We start from the raw sequence: 22,842 nt of genomic DNA, 5'->3' as shown, positions 1-22,842 counted from the left end.
AACACTAAATCATATCCCACTCCTTCAATTAAACAATGAACTTAATGTAGTCTATATATCTTGATGATTTCAAAAACAACCCTTGCTCTTGACAAGCTAAGACTACATTTTTCATTAATTTATCAAAGTTAATTTTTTATATTGTTATTTTGATTCAATTGCGTAGTTCTTGAGTCAAACTCATTGACTCATTTTCTTATGAGTAGTGATTCACAAGAATCTATCTCTCGTGAAAATGAATGGAACACTTGTGCTCATTGGATCTAGGTGATGTTGACAAAGATAAAGTACCGAGACTTCCTAGGAGGTCATCCATCATAATACTACTACGAAGTCGAATGCACTTTTGCAAAACATTTTCCAAAACAATATATCTTCTATTGAAACCACTTCATATTTTGGACTGTTATCCAACTTAAAGGCATATGTTGTTTAATATATATAACAGCTCTATTTCATCAAAATATGTATAGCTGGAAATATTATGGTGAATGAAAAGTTGAAGAAGAAAGTGACGAAATAAAATAAATAAATAACATATCTGTTTATTTAAATTATTGTCAAGGACAAACAAATGCTTATATGATAAATATCAATAAACAATAGAATAGGAAAATGATGAAAAAGAATGACGAAGGGTAGGCGCAAAAATTGTTGAGGATTAAGCTTTGAGGGACGCCTTGAGCATGTCGATGGTTTTGGTGTCTGTCTTGAAAGACTTGGCCAGAACATCGCTACCTATCCCACTCGTAAACAGAGCAGAGGGCATTGAAACGGTGCCTGCGTTGGCGCTTCCAAAGGCGGTAATAGCGAAAGCGTGGTTGTATTTGTCGTTGTTCAATTGGAAATGGAGGAGTCCCGCGCGAAAGACGAAGAGATCTCCGGCGAAAGGGTCTGCCTGAAGAGTTTTCTGGTGGTGTCGATGGCTCCAACCTGCAGAGATCCGGTGGTGAGATAGAGGAGTTCGGAAGCGCGAGGGTGAGTGCGTGGATGGTTCACCGCGCCAGCAGCAAACTGCAGTACAGCCATCGAAACGCTGAGCCCAGTCAGAGCAGGGAACTCCGCCATGGACGCCTTTGTCACTTTGGCGTTGCTCATCCCGCTTACGTTGTTGTTTCCAACCTCTCAGAGTCCAGTGAAGGTGAAGAAATTGCCATCCACATTATTATTATTCTGCCCCGCGGGGAGAACAAAATCAGAGAGGATGTCAGGATCAGATGCATATGTCATTCCCACAATGTTGAATGCCAATAAAGTGACCATCATAAAGCAGGTTGTGTTGAACTCCATCTCTCTCTTATATCGACTCTCCAAATATCACAACTAATCAGAAGCAATTGTTTCACTGCGCAAACAAGGATTTCTGATCGGTAGGGTGTGTACGGAGTGTTGCAAATCAGGTATTTATAAGACAGGTAGATCAGTAGCGCTTTAACAAGTTCAGTAACTGCAATTCCGCATCCTCCAACGCGCATGCCGGCCGGCTTCCTTATTGAGAATAGTTTAGAGAACGGATTTCTTGTTGGACCGACTGAGCGTCCATTCTAACGGTGCAATGCAGGCCTGCCGTTTACAAGGAGTTCGAGATTCTACTATATTTGGAAAATATCAATCCGTTTGTATTATTCTTTAAACGCGTTGACAAGGGTTTGATAACGACCTAGAGAGAAATTAAAAGGAAAGGAAGAGTTCTTTCTACAGTAGGCATTTGGATCTTTATCGTCACATTGATATGAGACTACCTCATAATCTGTGTGGGATGTATCTAATTGCACTACAAATGAGGTGTACATATCTTACTCTTTTGACAGATGTAGTGCTTGGGCTGGCCAGGTCAATACTACTCGCCATGATAGAGATGGTCCAACTTTTCTTTATAAGATTTAAGTTTTTGATAGCTGCATATACATTTACAATGTGAATTCATAGGTACTTCGCTTCTCACCCTCTGCGACACTTTGTTATCTCTATGTTTCTTCTCTTCCTTCTCTTAGAATAGTTCAATATTGTAAATTTAACAATTAAGTTATGTTAGGGTTTAGTGGGATTAAGGACTTTTTGAGACTATTTGCTAGTTGGTTTTATCTATCTATGTAAATTATCTAATGATTAATGTTTATGTGGATTTCTAATATCTCGACTTTCAATTGAGTTTTTTGATAAATAATCATTATCTATAGTTTGGTTTCCCTCTTAACCGAGTGAACTCTTGTTAGGTGATCTCATATCCATTTACTTTTTTTTGTATGAATATATTCCTTATATTATAAATCAATAAAAAAGGCACTAAACATTAAAAAAAAAAAATTAATTAATTTTGATTTGAAGAGATATCAAAATTAAGCTCATATGAGACAACTATTGAGTATGTTGCATATTTTATGATATGTTTATTGGGCAAGGCTTCTTTCCCAAGACTCTATAGTCTTTAACTGTTGACTTTAAATAGACTAAATAAGCAATATTTAGACTACCATTATCATCAATTTATCAATATCTTTATAGATGTGTATGCTCCTGATGGTAGTCATAAGCTACCCTGTGTTACATATTTTCTCTACAAAAGAAAATACAATGGGGTTGCACTATATATTAAATGGATAAAAATTTGGTGTTATGTTTGGGGAATGAATTGTGTGAAATAAATTGAATGTATACCATGTGCAATTGATGAATAAAGAGACAAAAATTTATAAAAAGTGCATATTGCATAAAAAATAATTAAGTTTGAAAAAAAATTGTATATAAGTTTTTGGCACCATATCCTATTTTGTTGCATTCGATATGCAAAAAAGTCAACTACTTCTATTTTTCTGGGATCGATTTGTGGTAGTAGCTTATATTGGGCTATGTCAGATATTGAATTCATGGTTGTTTTGCCACTTTGTTTTGTGTGGTTTGGGTGTTGTAGAAATGCTTCTCAAAGCTACCTTAGATTGCAGTTTTCCATAACTTAGCAACTATTGTTAGTCCCTACCTTAAGGTAGGAGACGAAAGTTTTCAATGCTTTGTTTTGCATTAGTTTCTTTGTTGGGCTCTATGAAAATTGAAAAATATACACTACATACTAAGGTTAATAAATTACTATTTATTAAATAGAATTTTGTGCTGCTAATTTTCAGCTTTCTCATTGGTGATTTTGATTTTTCCTAGGGATCTTTTCCATTTTCTTTAGAGAAAATTTGGTGACAAGTGGTGGCAATGGTATAACATGGTGGCAATGGAAGCACATCATGGCAAGAAGTGAGGAGACTTGGTTAGAGTAAAAGATGTAGCATTAGTGTACCTCGTTAGAGTAATAGACGTGTCATTAGCATGTAATTTTTACATTAGGGACATGGAGAACAGTAAATTTTCCTTTCCAATTTAAAGCTAAATATAGTTTTCCCTACAGATTTTATGCATTCTAAGTCAATCCTTGGTCTTTGGTCACATTTGATCAGAGGAGGATCATGAGCTTCCCACATACAAAATCGAATAGGTATGTAACCTTTTTGTTCAAAATTATCCAATTGTTTACATTGTAGAAGAGAGTGTTTTCCAATTATGGGGGTTTCTTTGGGTTTATTTCCAATTCATCTTCCCTCCTCTCGTATACTGTATTCCTGCTAAGAAATAGTGCTTGATCTAGAAATTGGGTTTCTTTTACATGGCCTGACCTTAAAGCCTTAAAGCTTAAATGTTGTCATTCTCATTCTCACAATTTTTTTTAGTGATTAAATATCTCAATCTATATTTTTAAGCAACTACAACAAATAATTTCTATGACACTTTTTTAAAATAAAAAATATTTATCTTCTGGTGCATTTGAATCATGAATAATGAGAGTTTTAATGGAGAACCCTAGCGGTCATTTTATTATAGTCGAAGTCAGCTCTTCAATTTTTACTATTATATCAAATGGCTAAGGTAGCTCTGAAATATTTGAAAAGAAAACACAACTTTCTAGTCTCTATCTTATTAAGGAAAGGTAGAGACTAATGCTTTTAGCCTTCAGGTGTTTCTATTAAATTAATTTGTATCTTTTGTTGCATAAAAACTTAAAATTTTAACTCATTTATTTATTAATTTTTTTTTTAATTTTAATTTTTACTTTTTGGTTGGATGGATGCAATCAAATTTTCTTAATGCATTTTTATCTTCTTTTGAAAAAAATTTGATGCATATCAAGTTTTTATACTTTTATTAAATTCAGCTACATCAAAAGATTTATTTACATTAACTATTAAATTTATTCAATGATTGCACCTCCTCAAGAATTTTTTTATTAGTATTTTAAGAGGCAATTGAGACTAGACACATTGGTATCTATGCATGAGCAGATGCAATTTGAGGCTTAAAACCCTATCTAACATTTTTATCATCTCTGTAAATGTAGGAGCTTCAAAATATAATGTGTCAATTTTAGAATCATTTTTGTTTAAATTTATTTTCTTAGGAACCTATTTCTCATCATTTCTACCATACTGTTTATTAACAATTTTGAGAAAAATGGAAAAAGAAATAGGTAGATTTACTACATCAACTGAGTGGATTCATCAAAAGTTTCTAGTTGTCCATTAAACATAGAACAAAAATAGATCCACTTTCATATCAAAGATTATTCAATAAGAAATCTTTGTACTTTTTGATAGAATTATTACTTAATGAATAATTCAATTTTAAATTGTAAATTTCACAATCCTTGAAAATTTTACACTTGTATTTTTTCATTTCTTTTCCAATGCTCATTATTGTAATTCTATATAATCAAGAACACCTCTACTAATCTGATACAAAATGTTTATACTATAGAGCCTTACTATGATACACAATTTTTATACTAGGGAGGGAGCCTTATTATGTTTTTCTTCATGTACAAATTATTGTGGTTTGTATTATTTTTCATTAATCAAATTTATGATAATTTCTATAAATTATTAATTTTACTACTGAATTTAAATAGTTATGAAAGAGTATTTCAATGAGACCTTTTCAAAGAATATTTTTAAAGATAAGCTTATTGCATCAAGAATGACATACTTATTCGTAGGTATGTTTGTTCTCTTATTATTTATGCTTATCATTCTCATTTATTGATGAATGATATTATTTGATTAATTTAAAATTAAGAAATATTTGGCACAACATTTTGTAGTAGCAAAATAATTTTCAATCAGAATAATTGATGGAGAATATATGATTACATGCAGTTTGTCATTGGTGGCTTTTTATAAGTAGAAGAATCAAGATTTTTGAGGAATTTAAAAGAAACACATCACTATTGTCAACAATACCACAATATAGCTACCATGTTTATATCATTACAATCATCTAATCATTTTTGTACCTAAATTATTTGATATTTTTCAAATTTTCATTACTCTATACAAAATCAAACATCTTTACTAATACATATAAAACTTTTATTTATTTATTATTTATATTTATTACATTATATAAAACCAAACACCTTATACATGTACTCTCTCATTGGTACTATCATCAATATTTTACTTTTTCTATCTCTAGTTAGCACTATTGTCAAGTTTCATTTACTTTTTCTCTCTAACATTATTGAAAAGACTTGTAGTAGATATATTCTTTTATTGAATTCCAATTTTTTGCAAATAGAAAAACTTCAACTTAGCATTTTTTTCAGCCAAACTTAACAATGGCATATTTAAAAGGATAGTGATGGTGGGTGTCTGAAACTGACAGATTTTTTTTTTCAAGTGTTTGGCACGATATCACTGGTCTTATTTGTGAAGGCTTATACACATTCTTTTCTCCATGCTATTGACACTCTAGCTTCATAAATATTGGTAGGTACCTTATACTCAAATCTTTTACTAGATCTCTAGAAAATGGGAATGTTAAATCTTATAGATAAGAAAATGAGTGGCATATATATGAATTATTAAATAGACACAAGATGCTACTTTTAAACATGCTTTCCTCCCTATTGTATATATGTGGAGTTCCTTCAATTTATTTAACTGTCTGCATGGGGCAGTAGTTTTTGAACTATTAAAGTAGAGCTTCTTGTTCCTAGTGTATAGGAATTAATTATTGGTATGGAATATTTCTACATTGTTGTAACGCCCCGCTCGAGAACCCAAGAGAAATAAACCTAACATGTTACAATGTTTACTGAACTATTTTTTTTTTTAAAGATTAAACAACATCAAGATAACATTAATGCGGAAGCAATAAGAACATACATATCAAATACACATTTGCAAATATAGATATAGTTTCAATTCCTCAAGGATTCCTTTACGTTGAGTCACATTTAATAATTTTAAATTAATTAGTTTAAGTTTCAAGTACAATGTCTCATGATCATAAAGAAATAACAGATACATAATTCGCATAAGCAATTGCATAAGTATAAACAATACAATGAAAGTACATCCAATCAATAACATCCACTGCACATGTCGCAGGGTATGTGAGAATAGATATAATACATGATAACATATATACATCATCAGAAAAGGAGTCTCCAAGATAAGAAATAAGAATGATATAGGTACATCTTCTGCAACGAACATCCAACAGCTAGCAATGTGAAGGGGAACCCAAATGGTAAGAAGGCACTACCTCCCGACCGCGTGGTTACCTAGTCAGGCTTCCACTCCCACCGTGCAGGGAAGATAATGAACGATCCACAAACGGCTATCAAACATAAAACACTCCTAGGCATGGAATACCTACTAGCCAAAACTATCTCAAAGGTAACACATACTACTCAAGAAGATAAAATAAACCAGAAAGAAAGAACACTCAATCCAATACTGACATCACATAACCAAACATCATACACAAACCAAGTATAAACCAAATACCAAGATCACAAGATAAAGTCAACAAAAGATAATCCTCCTCAAGTCAAAAACCACATGTCAAAAGTACAACATAATGAAACACCAATCATCATCAATGAAAGTAAGTAACCACAATAAACACATCCAACAATAGATACACCACCAACAATAAGTACACCACATCCAACAATAAGTACACCACCAGAGATACACAAAAACTACAGAGGAGACTTAGGCTACATACTAGGGAGTGTCATCACATGGCTGCTTGAATTACCCTGGACCGATCTCTTAATAGACCCCGGACTCTCAAGCGTTGAGTTACCCTGGACTGGTTACTCTAAACCCCGGACCCTCAACATCACACATATGGAAACTAGAAAGCCCTCTCAAGAAGAGGAGGCACTCATCTCATTCCCATCCTTAGTCTATACAAGCACTCAAGGCATGGGTAAATCAAAAATCTCTAACTTATCTTTTTAGTGTGTTTTCCCCCCCATAAATTTTAATTGCTAGGTTATCACTTATTACATAACTTGCATTAGGTTACCCTGGCACTGACCACTTTGGGTCCCGGACCCCTATGCAAGCCACTCCCAAGTCACGTACCTAAACAACCTCTCCTAAGCACATAAAAACACAGTTGTGTCCCATACCACAACACTCATAAAGATCAAACTCGGTTCCTTAACAGGCAACCCAAAAATAAGATGGCAAACCCAAGTACACATAATTGCTCCACAAAGTAAATCTCATAAATATAATTTCAATATGAATCACAAAACACATTATGACATCCAGCGATATAAATAGTATAAAATAAATCTCACAAAAACCTCTGGTGTACCCTCTAGACTGGTCGACATCTAATCAACCTCAAAATCCAAAAGCACAGACAATACATGCAAATAATATAATTTCATGGTTTGCATTTGATTTGAAATACACAATAGAGTTACCAGTAGAGCTTCAGTTTTAATTTGTGTTTCAAAGCATAAATTTTAAGTAAATAAGTCTCAAAGATCACCCATACAAATTATCTCGTTCTTAGTTTGAATTTTACCCTTATTGATTTTTAGTCAATTTCCTAAAAACAATCAAAGAATAATTTATTTAAATTATTAAATTAATACTTGCTGATTCTTAAAGATATAACCTATTACTTTTATCAATATTAAATACATTTGTCTCTTAACTGAACATCTTATATTATTAATTAATTCTCATTAAATAAAATTTAACTAGATTAATTAACAATCTCTAACTTTGTTAATATTCATTAATTATAATTTTAAACAAATTTAATATAATTAAATAAGTATATTATTATATATAATATTAAAAATTATTATTGAAAATCATAATATTTAAAATTAATAATTAATAATTTAATTTTAATATAAATTAATTTTAACTAACTTAAATAATATAAAAAAAACATAATATTAAAACTTTTTAAAAGAAACAACCTACGGCTTAATAATCGCCGACCCTTATAAAGGGTGGCTGTCGTGGTGGCTTCGCTGCTGCAGTAGCAGCAGCGTACTGCCTTTACGGCAGTACCTGCTGCTACGGCAGCAGTCATAGCTGCCGTGCAGCATACCTTATGCCGCCGATCCAAGGAAATGGGTGGGTACGGTGGGGTACCCACCCCAAATTATATTATTTATTATTTTTTTTTCTTTTTCTTAATTTAATTGCATTTATAATTTAATACAATTGCTATATATGTTTTTATAAAATTATTATATATGATGTTTAAGAGGAGTTTTGTAAATTTATAAATTACAATTTTTATTTTATTAAAATATATGATACTCATTTTAAACAAACTCCACAATAATATATATATATATATATATATATATATATATATATATATATCACATTATTAATCTAATAGGAACACTAAGTTTAATTATTCGAATTTCTAATTCAAAATTTTCTTTTTATTTCAAACCCTTTCTCGGATTAATATCGTTCTTAAAGTCTATTAGAAAAAAAAAAAACAACATTTATCTTCTAAATCTCAAACCCGATTTCAAAATCCAATAGATTATTGTATTTGCTTGATTTCTTATTAAATCTTATTCTTATTAAAAATACAACCCTCTAAAGTAAACTCAGCGAGGTATCCATTAAGTCCATGTACAGATATTTCTCAATCAAGAACAAATATTTGCATACCAGGAAAACAACACATGCAAAAGACACGGAACAGACAGAAGTTTGAAAAGTGAAAACTACTATACAATTAAATCACAAGATCCTACCTGGATCTGATGCTAACCTCTGACAACTAAATGCGAATTCCTACCGCAAGCAAAATCTTTCAAGCTACGTAAAATCCTTTTCCTTCCAAACCCTTCGAGTTGCTCTCCATAAATCTGTGTGTGCCCTAAAATCTGTGTCTGAAAAACTTGTGTCCCCAATAATGACCCGAAAACCCTCTAATATAGAATCTAATTACCCTTTAGGGTTTCTAACTCCACAACTCTAAAATTACAATTATTTTATTTAATTAATTCATTCATGCACAATTAATTTCCCTTTTAATTAAAATTATTATTTTATTATTCCTTTCATGCACGTTAAGTGAATTGTTAAATTACTTTATTTAACTTTCCACTTTACTTTACTTTTAAAGTTAATTTATAATTTTAATCTCATGCGTACTTTATTAAAATACTTTTATTCAAGTTCACATGTTTTTATCTTTTAAATTAATTTCTATATTTTAAACTTATTCATGCAAACTTAAAACATATTCATAATTTAATATCTTTTTCCTTTTTAATATATTTTGAATGTTTAAAATGATAAATATTTATTAACTTAAATAACAATAATATTTAGCATTTATTTAAAAATGAACTCTAAATATATTATTATTAAATTAAATAAATATTATCATGTTCTAAATTTAATCTTAAAACTTTTATCTTCCAATACAATTCTTTATATTTAATTAATTTCTCAATTAATTAAATATAATTAAATATTCAAAAAGTCATAATAATTCTTCATTAAATTAAATTATTAATTTAATCTATTAATTAGACTTAATTAATAGAATATACATCAAACACTCACAAAACAACATACACACAAAAATACTCACGGGTTTTAAAAAGGGTAGACAGTCTATTACGAGTCCTCCTTGCAGGACAAGTATTATAGGCTTATGGCTAGGATTGGACCTGATCATTATCTTCCCATTCTCACCATTTGAGTATTTGTAATAGGGCATGCTCATCCTGGCAATTCAGGGAAGTCGATGCCCGGTACCTGCATCCTACATAAAAGACGAGCATGTACATTTATATAATATATCTAAACTAAACAGACAATGGCGGGGAGTGGTTCATCGTGTAGATCCCGACTAGCAGGTGACTACGACTCCCTCCCTTAACCACATCAAACACGTCAGACAGAAAGATAAAATAAACACGCACACCATACACATGCAAGTATGGGGTAAGTATCGTAAAAATCACAAGTCTAACATCAAATGCGTACATATAATAATGCATCTCTATCAATACAACATAATCATCATTAAAGACATCATGTTAACATTTTTATGAAAGAAACCACATTTACTAACTAGGAATCATCAAAATACCATTAACAACACATGAATGAAATCAACTAAGCAATAATAACTGATGCATTTGTAATTCAAGACATGAAATAATATCATAATATTGTAAATCCAATATCTCTAAAACTAATCAATGCATAAAATCAACCTAAAGTAAATTGACAATGATAACAGAAATGTGAACTAGGGGCAGGCACTACATCCACCCCCCCTAGAATTAGGCTTACTCCTGGAAGCCCATTAGCAAGAAACATGAATCAACACAAAACTAAGGTTCACGATCGGGACAATTGGTCGCTCTATGACCATATTGTCCACAAAAGTAGCAATCTCCACTAAAGCCTCCTTGAGCTCCAGGTGCACACGACTGATCAAAACTACCAACACTAGCATCCTCACTGAGAGCTCGAGGAACTCGATCCAACCTGTTGCGCATACTACGCTTCCAGTTGCGATAGTTCCCTGACTGTGAACCACCACTGTTACCAAGGAAGAACTTTCTTCCTGGCTTCTCCTGATTACCCTTAGAGAAGTTAGGAGAATTTCTAGAACTTCCAACTCCTTGAGACTGGTTGTCCCTCAATGCTCCTAAATAAAGTGCCTCACTAACCTGAACACCTGGTAGGCCACCTTGGCCTGAAGTCACACTCACCTCAACCAAAGTAGCTCGCAATATTGCATCCTTAAGGGTTTTAGGTTGGAAAACCTTAACACCCCCAATGATGTTAGCATTAAGTCCTCTAATGAAATGTTGGACCATCAATGGTGAGCTATCACTAATTCCTGCATAAGACATAAGCTCGAAGAACTTACGCTCATACTCTACCACAGTCTTAGTACCCTGTCTCAAGTCATGAAACTCATCTGCCCTCTGCAGTTGCCACTGCTCTGATAGAAATCGCTCATGGAAGTGTTCAAGGAACAACTCCCATGTGACAGTCTGCATATTTATCCCAAGTTTCTTCTCCTCCATATTCCACCAAATCGCTGCAAAGAGCTCTAAATGGGTGATGGCATATCTTGCTTTGACATTGGAGTCAAAGTCTTGCATGGAAAAACATCTATCTAGTGCAATCAACCAATTCTCAGCATCATATCCAATACCTTCTCCATTGAAAGGTTTGATCTTGACCCGTAATAGGTCCTTCATCTGGATGGACTGACTAGACCGCCTGTTGCTCTCTAGAATCCTCCCTCTAGGACTCATGGACCTATCTCTATCTCCATGCTCTGAATGATGAGCTCTATCCTGTAACGGTAGGTGTGCTAGGATCTCCTTGACCAAGTCTCTAGTAACCGGTCCTTCTGTCTCAGCATCTTGCTTAACACTATCATCCTCTCTAGCCTCTTCCTGAATAGGGTCTCCTGAATGGACCAAGGAAGGGATATGGTGACTAACTCTCCCATGACTTCTACCATGTCCTGAGCTACGACCCCTAGCAATGGATCTAGAACCAGAAGTCATCTCTCCTACAACACCCAAACACAACAATGACATCTAAGAATCCATCATAACCATAGGGTCATAACTAACTGACATAAAGCAATAATTCGAAAAGTTTTATAAGTTTTCTAGTTCCATGTTTAGAATCTGTCTCATTTCAAAGTTTGTTGTTCAATAGTTTGGTTTCAAGTTCGACGTCAATATAAGTTTTTCATTTAAATAAGTTGCAAGTTTACTAATTTCTCAAGTGATGGTGCACATAATGCCCAAAGTTCCCAATGTTGAAACTCAGGCTCTGATACTAGATGTAACGCCCCGCTCGGGAACCCAAGAGAAATAAACCTAACATGTTACAATGTTTACTGAACTATTTTTTTTTTTTAAAGATTAAACAACATTAAGATAACATTAATGCGGAAGCAATAAGAACATACATATCAAATACACATTTGCAAATATAGATATAGTTTCAATTCCTCAAGGATTCCTTTACGTTGAGTCACATTTAATAATTTTAAATTAATTAGTTTAAGTTTCAAGTACAATGTCTCATGATCATAAAGAAATAACAGATACATAATTCGCATAAGCAATTGCATAAGTATAAACAATACAATGAAAGTACATCCAATCAATAACATCCACTGCACATGTTGCAGGGTATGTGAGAATAGATATAATACATGATAACATATATACATCATCAGAAAAGAAGTCTCCAAGATAAGAAATAAGAATGATATAGGTACATCTTCTGCAACGAACATCCAACAGCTAGCAATGTGAAGGGGAACCCAAATGGTAAGAAGGCACTACCTCCCGACCGCGTGGTTACCTAGTCAGGCTTCCACTCCCACCGTGCAGGGAAGATAATGAACGATCCACAAACGGCTATCAAACATAAAACACTCCTAGGCATGGAATACCTACTAGCCAAAACTATCTCAAAGGTAACACATACTACTCAAGAAGATAAAATAAACCAGAAAGAAAGAGCACTCAATCTAATACTGACATCACATAACCAAACATCATACACAAACCAAGTATAAACCAAATACCAAGATCACAAGATAAAGTCAACAAAAGATAATCCTCCTCAAGTCAAAAACCACATGTCAAAAGTACAACATAATGAAACACCAATCATCATCAATGAAAGTAAGTAACCACAATAAACACATCCAACAATAGATACACCACCAACAATAAGTACACCACATCCAACAATAAGTACATCACCAGAGATACACAAAAACTACAGAGGAGACTTAGGCTACATACTAGGGAGTGTCATCACATGGCTGCTTGAGTTACCCTGGACCGATCTCTTAATAGACCCCGGACCCTCAAGCGTTGAGTTACCCTGGACTGGTTACTCTGAATCCTGGACCCTCAACATCACACATATGGAAACTAGAAAGCCCTCTCAAGAAGACGAGGCACTCATCTCATTCCCATCCTTAGTCTATACAAGCACTCAAGGCATGGGTAAATCAAAAATCTCTAACTTATCTTTTTAGTGTGTTTTCCCCCCCATAAATTTTAATTACTAGGTTATCACTTATTACATAACTTGCATTAGGTTACCCTGGCACTGACCACTTTGGGTCCCAGACCCCTATGCAAGCCACTCCCAAGTCATGTACCTAAACAACCTCTCCTAAGCACATAAAAACACAGTTGTGTCCCATACCACAACACTCATAAAGATCAAACTTGGTTCCTTAACAGGCAACCCAAAAATAAGATGGCAAACCCAAGTACACATAATTGCTCCACAAAGTAAATCTCATAAATATAATTTCAATATGAATCACAAAACACATTATGACATCCAGCCATATAAATAGTATAAAATAAATCTCACAAAAACCTCTGGTGTACCCTCTAGACTGGTCGACATCTAATCAACCTCAAAATCCAAAAGCACAGACAATACATGCAAATAATATAATTTCATGGTTTGCATTTGATTTGAAATACACAATAGAGTTACCAGTAGAGCTTCAGTTTTAATTTGTGTTTCAAAGCATAAATTTTAAGTAAATAAGTCTCAAAGATCACCCATACAAATTATCTCGTTCTTAGTTTGAATTTTACCCTTATTGATTTTTAGTCAATTTCCTAAAAACAATCAAAGAATAATTTATTTAAATTATTAAATTAATACTTGCTGATTCTTAAAGATATAACCTATTACTTTTATCAATATTAAATACATTTGTCTCTTAACTGAACATCTTATATTATTAATTAATTCTCATTAAATAAAATTTAACTAGATTAATTAACAATCTCTAACTTTGTTAATATTCATTAATTATAATTTTAAACAAATTTAATATAATTAAATAAGTATATTATTATATATAATATTAAAAATTATTATTGAAAATCATAATATTTAAAATTAATAATTAATAATTTAATTTTAATATAAATTAATTTTAACTAACTTAAATAATATAAAAAAAAAATAATATTAAAACTTTTTAAAAGAAACAACCTACGGCTTAATAATCGCCGACCCTTATAAAGGGTGGCTGCCGTGGTGGCTTCGATGCTGCAGTAGCAGCAACGTACTGCCTTTACGGTAGTACCTGCTGCTACGGCAGCAGTCATAGCTGCTGTGCAGCATACCTTATGCCGCCGATCCAAGGAAATGGGTGGGTACGGTGGGGTACCCACCCCAAATTATATTATTTATTATTTTTTTTTCTTTTTCTTAATTTAATTTCATTTATAATTTAATACAATTGCTATATATGTTTTTATAAAATTATTATATATGATGTTTAAGAGGAGTTTTGTAAATTTATAAATTACAATTTTTATTTTATTAAAATATATGATACTCATTTTAAACAAACTCCACAATAATATATATATATATATATATATATATATATCACATTATTAATCTAATAGGAACACTAAGTTTAATTATTCGAATTTCTAATTCAAAATTTTCTTTTTATTTCAAACCCTTTCTCGGATTAATGTCGTTCTTAAAGTCTATTAGAAAAAAAAAAACAACATTTATCTTCTAAATCTCAAACCCGATTTCAAAATCCAATAGATTATTGTATTTGCTTGATTTCTTATTAAATCTTATTCTTATTAAAAATACAACCCTCTAAAGTAAACTCAGCGAGGTATCCATTAAGTCCATGTACAGATATTTCTCAATCAAGAACAAATATTTGCATACCAGGAAAACAACACATGCAAAAGACACGGAACAGACAGAAGTTTGAAAAGCGAAAACTACTATACAATTAAATCACAAGATCCTACCTGGATCTGATGCTAACCTCTGACAATTAAATGCAAATTCCTACTGCAAGCAAAATCTTTCAAGCCACGTAAAATCCTTTTCCTTCCAAACCCTTCGAGTTGCTCTCCATAAATCTGTGTGTGCCCTAAAATCTGTGTCTGAAAAACTTGTGTCCCCAATAATGACCCGAAAACCCTCTAATATAGAATCTAATTACCCTTTAGGGTTTCTAACTCCACAACTCTAAAATTACAATTATTTTATTTAATTAATTCATTCATGCACAATTAATTTCCCTTTTAATTACAATTATTATTTTATTATTCCTTTCATGCACGTTAAGTGAATTGTTAAATTACTTTATTTAACTTTCCACTTTACTTTACTTTTAAAGTTAATTTATAATTTTAATCTCATGCGTACTTTATTAAAATACTTTTATTCAAGTTCACATGTTTTTATCTTTTAAATTAATTTCTATATTTTAAACTTATTCATGCGAACTTAAAACATATTCATAATTTAATATCTTTTTCCTTTTTAATATATTTTGAACGTTTAATTTGATAAATATTTATTAACTTAAATAACAATAATATTTAGCATTTATTTAAAAATGAACTCTAAATATATTATTATTAAATTAAATAAATATTATCATGTTCTAAATTTAATCTTAAAACTTTTATCTTCCAATACAATTCTTTATATTTAATTAATTTCTCAATTAATTAAATATAATTAAATATTCAAAAAGTCATAATAATTCTTCATTAAATTAAATTATTAATTTAATCTATTAATTAGACTTAATTAATAGAATATACATCAAACACTCACAAAACAACATACACACAAAAATACTCACGGGTTTTAAAAGGGGTAGACAGTCTATTACGAGTCCTCCTTGCAGGACAAGTATTATAGGCTTATGGCTAGGATTGGACCTGATCATTATCTTCCCATTCTCACCATTTGAGTATTTGTAATAGGGCATGCTCATCCTGGCAATTCAGGGAAGTCGATGCCCGGTACCTGCATCCTGCATAAAAGACGAGCATGTACATGTATATAATATATCTAAACTAAACAGACAATGGCGGGGAGTGGTTCATCGTGTAGATCCTGACTAGCAGGTGACTACGACTCCCTCCCTTAACCACATCAAACACGTCAGACAGAAAGATAAAATAAACACGCACACCATACACATGCAAGTATGGGGTAAGTATCGTAAAAATCACAAGTCTAACATCAAATGCGTACATATAATAATGCATCTCTATCAATACAACATAATCATCATTAAAGACATCATGTTAACATTTTTATGAAAGAAACCACATTTACTAACTAGGAATCATCAAAATACCATTAACAACACATGAATGAAATCAACTAAGCAATAATAACAGATGCATTTGTAATTCAAGACATGAAATAATATCATAATATTGTAAATCCAATATCTCTAAAACTAATCAATGCATAAAATCAACCTAAAGTAAATTGACAATGATAACAGAAATGTGAACTAGGGGCAGGCACTACAATTGTTAATAATGATAGGTGCCCTAGCTGCAGACATTACTGCCAAGATCAATTCTTAGATATTTAGGGTCATCTTTAAACAACACACACTAAGAAAAAAATTAATCTTAGAAAAAATAGCTAACTTTGACTATTTAACATTTTAAACTAGGAAATCAAGCATTACTGTGTGATGTTTAAGCCCTCCAGATATTCAACTAATCACAAAACCCTAATTTTTATCTATCTGGGTCAATTGCAGATTTATGCAGTGAAAACCATCGATTTATCATGTAACCTTTCAATTAGGACCAGGCCATGAAGCAATAAAACCCAAGATGTGATGGCTAAGAACCCAAAGCTATATTCATGTGATTTAATTTAGTTTGAGCACAAAGCCAAAGCACCTAGAGAAATCCTTAGTCTCAAGAAATAGTTTAAGAGATGTTAAAAATAGTGTCTTCCTCCTAAATCAAGCCTTAAATGAAAAATATTTGCCAAAATCAAAAGTATGAATTTTCCAACAAAAATAAAAATCATTGCAAAAATAATTTAAAAGATTTCAAATAGTTTTTACAATGATTTTTCATTGCTCTGCATTTTTCCTTGATACCACCCAAAAGAAATTTTGATCCCTCTACATAATACCTATATATAAGTTTAGGGTTTATTACAATGCAAGGCTGACTGAGATGCCATGGAAATGATAGTGGATAGAAAATTGTTAACATAAAATGAGAAAATGTTCTAGATAAAAAGCTTCCAGAATTGGTACTAATGAACCTTACAACTTTGTCAATCGTTATGTATGTTTGTAGAAATTTGTTGTTTTTTTAAGAAAAAATTTTTTTTCTTCTAGTTCTTATTGCTTCAATTAATGAAATTTTTTAAATTAAGCCATTGACTCAAAATATCATTAGTTAATAATATTTTCCCTATGATATTTCTTTAGAATAAATATCATTCATTCATAATATATTCTGTGTGCTATTTCTTCATAATATGTCTTCCAATTTGGGTGAAAAAGCTTCAAAATATTATCAGTAAATGTTAATATTAATTTCAATATATTTTAGTGGTAGCATCAATGAATTGTGGCTCATTTTTTTAATGTTGGTTACATGATTCAATGATTTTTATTATTCCAAATAGGTAATAACCCTTATTTGATGCATCATTCAATATTAGAGCCAATATCAATGTCCATGTATATTCTAAAGCATGTTTGGACTAAAATCTACCAATGGCTTGTGTAAGGGCTAATCATATTTTGAATAAGAATCACACCCTTCACCCGTGAGAAGACTTAGCAAAGTGATAGTGGATGAGTAGGTGCGGAATGGATTCAATTTCTTTGAGACATAAAATGCAAAAATTGGCAAGTTGGAAACCATGCCGCTAGAGGTTATCAATAGTGAGGATCAACCCATGTAGAGCCAACCACCAAAAAAAGTTTATTTTAGGTAGTATCCAAGGGTGCCAAGCTTTATGCCAATTGGCATGTGTCTCTTCCCCTGTCAACCCAATAAGATAAGAAGACATAAAAATAAGCTCCCTTGAGGGTGTGAGTTTCCACACCAAGGAATCCTCAACTGGGATGAGGGGAATCCTATAGGTGTGCAAGAGATCATGTAGTTCCCAAGCTAAACTCAACTCCCTTGGTTGGAGATTCTGAAAGGTGGTCCATTATTTTTTAGGGGCGATAAAGTCTTAATTCTAAGGGTTGTAAATTCTAGTGCACATATCAACATAATCAAAAAATGATGACCAAGATATTTAGAACATGTGCACCTATATAGGAATCGATAATTTGAACCATGGTAGTTATGTTTATAGCTGATAAAGGTACTCATGATAAATATTGCACATTGAAGATTTAAGTAGTTATAAAGTACGTCCATTTCTAAAATTACCACACAAACTAAGCTATAGGGAAATTTCTATAATTAGCATTAAACACCTAAAAGCATAAATAAAAAATAATTGAATTGAGCATATGTCTGTAGAGAGCGAGGTGAAAAAACTTGGCATTGTTTTTTATTTTACTTTTTTCTTAAAAGAAAAATAAGATTTCTTAAAATGATCTTATCAATTATTCAATAATGTCCAAAATGATTAAACATTTTCAAGTAATTGTAGTTGATTTTGTTATTATATAACTTATTCAAAATTGTAAAATCTTTTCAAGAAGACTAAGAAACACCCAATGAACCCAAGTTCAATGAGAAATCTTAACAAGTAATTTTGTATACCTTTCCAAACACTAAATCATATCCCACTCCCTCAATTAAACAATGAACTTAATGTAGTCTTTATACCTTGATTATTTCAAGAAAAACCCTTCCTCTTGACAAGCTAAGACCATATTTTTCATAAATTTATCATATTTAATTTTGTGATATTGTTATTACGATTCAATTGTGTAGTTCTTGAGTCAAACTCATTTACTCGTGTTTTATGAGCAATTGTTTACATGAATCCATATCTCATGAGAATGAATGGAACACTTGCGCTCATTGGATCTAGGTGATGCTCACAAAGGTAAAGTGCCAAGACTTCCTAAGAGGTCACCCATCCTAGTATCGGACGGCTTAAACATCATACACTAAGCTTCATTCCAACACTAAAAGTGTTAAATAATTAAAGTTGACTTATTGTTTCCAAGCTTAATTAGTACTACTCCAACTAGAATAATCCACTCCACTTGCAACCTCATTTACAAAACATTCACCAGAAAAATGTCTTCAAATAGAAGAGACCACTTCATATTTTGAAAGGCATATGTTGTTTAATATATATAACAACTCTATTTCGTCAAAATATGTATAGCTGGAAATATTATGGTCAATGTAAAGTTGAAGAAGAAAGTGATGAAATAAAATAAATAATAAATATCGCTTTATTAAGCCGCTAGGCTTATTGTTGGAGCTTAGCTCCTCAAATTTAATATGTGAATGGAAAAGTTGTAAGACCACCTCCATTTTTAATTTTCCAATGAGCCAAAAAAGTTTATGTCCTCAAGTTTTAGATTTTAGAAATTACTAAAAAATAAAATTCTATTTTATTTTCCGATGAGCCAAAAATATTTATGTCATCAAGTTTTAGATTTTAGAAATTACTAAAAAATAAAATTCTATCTTCTATTAATTAATTATACTTTCCTTGTTATTTTCTTTATTCCTGCAACTTTCTAAAAATTTATTATTGCAACTTTTCAATTCTTATTTACTATTTTTTACTGATTTTTCTAAATTTACTAAGGCTTGTGGTCTTGCAAGATGGGTCTAAAAGCCCACCCAAACACTTAACTGATATTCTAAGATTTATGTGAGCTATTGTATTTATTACAGATTCTACTTTGTTTTCTTAGATTGAATCTGTATGAATGCACATATGATTAGTCTTTATCTAACAACTTTTATACAGAGAATATTTGTCTAGTCAAGGAGCTAGATGATGTAGAATTTTGTGTAATAGAATTTGTAACATTTTGTAGAATTTTGTGTAATAGAATTTGTAACATTTTATATTCTTAATCTTATAAAAAATCTATTATGTTGTTGGTTTTGGATCAATTTTTTTGATGGGGCATTGTGTATAGCTTTTATAAAATCTTTTCAAGCATCAAGAATTCAAAACATGTGATGTTTTGAACAAGAAGAAAGCAAACGAAATTATGTCAGCAAAGCCTGTAGTGGTGGTGGTAGCATGGTAAATATTATAACTAGTAATTGATGTAAATAAAACAAAGTGTTCCATTTGAGTCTAGTTGTTTGGCGTTGTCCAAGTGAAGGCACTCAAGCACAAAGGAGGTATCTACTTTCAATGTTGAGTGAAGTGATTAATGAAAAAGATGTTTCTTAAGCAGTGGTTAGTGGAGACCACAAATTTCTCATTTGGGTAAAGATGAAAATCAATCTGCATCATGGCTTCCTTTCTTTTTGTATGATTTTCTACTAGAATCTTATATTTTTACTGTAGACATTTTCATAATACTGATAAATTTAATGGAATTGTGATGAATTTTACCAAAAATAGATGGAGAAATCTCATTTTTTATTCTTGGTTAATTTTAGCTTTCTTTGATTTTTACTCCATCTACATTTATCATTTGTCATTTTCATCAATTGATGAAAACATAATCAAGTGAGCAATAAAGAAAAGAAAGCGGATTAATATTTGATAATTTTGAAGACTTAAATCTAACAAACAATTGAGAGATGGTTGTATATGTACCTTCTAACTTTGGCCTCACCATCAAAGAACAATGAAAATTTAGTGTACTTCAACACTTTAATCTAAATGAATTATGTTAAGAGTTAATTGTTTAATTTTATAATATATAACACTAACGGGAAAAAAAATAAAAATAAAGAATCAAGGAATAGTTCTAATATTTTAGTAAAACTTTAACTTCATTTTCTATTTTTTTTTAAAGTTTGTATTCTACAGGAGTCAAAGTTAGTTATAATTTATTTAGCTTTGAGATTAATAAATGGTATTTTCAAATTTTATATCATACTATTTAGTTTTAAAATGTGTTTATCAATTTTCAATTATATTATATTTTTAAAATGATGATTAACGTTAAATTTTTATTTTATATTTTTAATTAAAAAAAATATATATCAAATTTTTTTGTTGAACGTATATTAAAAGTTTATTTTTTCTATTTTTATAGTGGTCTTAATGTGGGATGGAAATATAGAGAGACATGGATGCTAAATGGTGGCTATTTTAGAACTATAGCATAAGGAGACAATTTTAACCATAAATTACTATCCATATACAAACAATACACATGTCCTATGATATAAAAGGATTAGATAACTGAAGGAAGCTTTAATAATAGAGATGACAGGATTTTCTCATTGATAAAAAAAATTACAAATGCATAAACTAGATAGTTATGATTTATATGTACCATCCTAAATGTACTCTAAAGATAAATGAATGCATATTTTGACAAGATGTCAACATATAAGTAAATTTTTTTATGTTCTACATTTCTTCACTACCAATCATAAGTTCCCTTGTGATCCACTATTCAAAATTAGTTGAAATAGTATGCAAAACCTCTATTATAGAAATAATGAAAATGTGATCTATATTACAAGTATAAAATTTGAACTCTATCTAATATAAACTCATTTTTCCAATCATATACATCTTATCGGCTCATCGTTGCACATACATCAACGTGCAACTGCTAGTTTAGATTATTGTGAAAGACAAACAAATGCTTATATTATAAATATCAATAAACAATAGAATAGGAAAATGATGAAAATGGATGATGAAGGGTAGAATCAGTTCAAGTGTTGAGGATTAAGCTTTGAGGGACGCCTTGAGCATGTCAATTGTTTTGGCGTCTGTCTTGAAAGACTTGGCCAGAACATCGCTACCTATCCCACTCGTAAACAGAGCAGAGGGCATTGAAACGGTGCCTGCGTTGGCGCTTCCAAAGGCGGAAATAGCGAAAGCGTGGTTGTATTTGTCGTTGTTCAACTGGAAATGGAGGAGTCCCGCGGGAAAGACGAAGAGATCTCCGGCGTAGAGGGTCTGCGTGAAGAGTTTTCCGGTGGTATCTACAACTCCAACGAGGAGAGATCCGGTGGTGAGATAGAGGAGTTCGGAAGCGCGAGGATGAGTGTGAGGAGGGTTCACGGCCCCAGCATCAAACTGCAGAACAGCCATTGAAACGCTGAGCCCAGTCAGGGCAGGGAACTCTGCCATGGATGCCTTTGTCACTTTGGCGTTGCTCATCCCGCTTACGTTGTTGCTTCCAACCTCTCGGAGTCCAGTGAAAGTGAAGAAACTGCCATCCACATTATTCTGCCCCGCGGGGAGAACAAAATCAGAGAGGATATCAGGATCAGATGCATATGTCCTTCCCACAATGTTGAACGCCAATAAAGTGACCATCATAAAGCAGGCTGTGTTGAACTCCATCTCTATGTATCGACTCTCCAAATATGATCACAACTGATCAGAAGCAATTGTTTCACTGCGCAAACAAGGATTTCTGATTGCTGGTTTGAGTAGGGATTGTTAGAAATCAAGTATTTATAAAGACAGGCAGAGTAGTGCTTTAACAAGTTCATTAACTGCAATTCCGCAGGCTTCAACGCGCAAGCCGGCTTCGTGTTTGGCATTTACTCCTTGGCTCCACCGT

The 22,842-nt window shown here is 31.8% G+C and overlaps 1 protein-coding gene and 1 pseudogene across 1 annotated transcript; both read right to left on the bottom strand.

The window, feature by feature from the left end:
• Positions 1 to 661: 661 nt before the first annotated feature.
• LOC149533194 (germin-like protein 9-3) lies at positions 662 to 1,290 on the bottom strand (annotated as a pseudogene).
• Positions 1,291 to 21,995: 20,705 nt separating this feature from the next.
• LOC149533193 (germin-like protein 9-3) lies at positions 21,996 to 22,619 on the bottom strand. Its single transcript, XM_089804883.1, has one exon. The coding sequence runs from the start codon at positions 22,617 to 22,619 to the stop codon at positions 21,996 to 21,998; it is 624 nt and encodes a 207-aa protein (XP_089661009.1).
• Between the last annotated feature and the right edge of the window lie 223 nt (positions 22,620 to 22,842).

This window comes from Cupressus sempervirens, chromosome 10 (assembly GCF_028749045.1).
Source record: "Cupressus sempervirens isolate cs-2001-9-10 chromosome 10, ASM2874904v1, whole genome shotgun sequence".
Lineage (NCBI taxonomy): Eukaryota > Viridiplantae > Streptophyta > Pinopsida > Cupressales > Cupressaceae > Cupressus > Cupressus sempervirens.
The sequence above is the reverse complement of the archived record's forward strand: the minus strand, read 5'-3'. Positions and strand labels throughout refer to the sequence as shown.

Bases quoted from the DNA above. Each gene is read 5' to 3' on its own strand.
- LOC149533193 (XM_089804883.1), bottom strand. From the start codon at position 22,619: ATGGAGTTCAACACAGCCTGCTTTATGATGGTCACTTTATTGGCGTTC.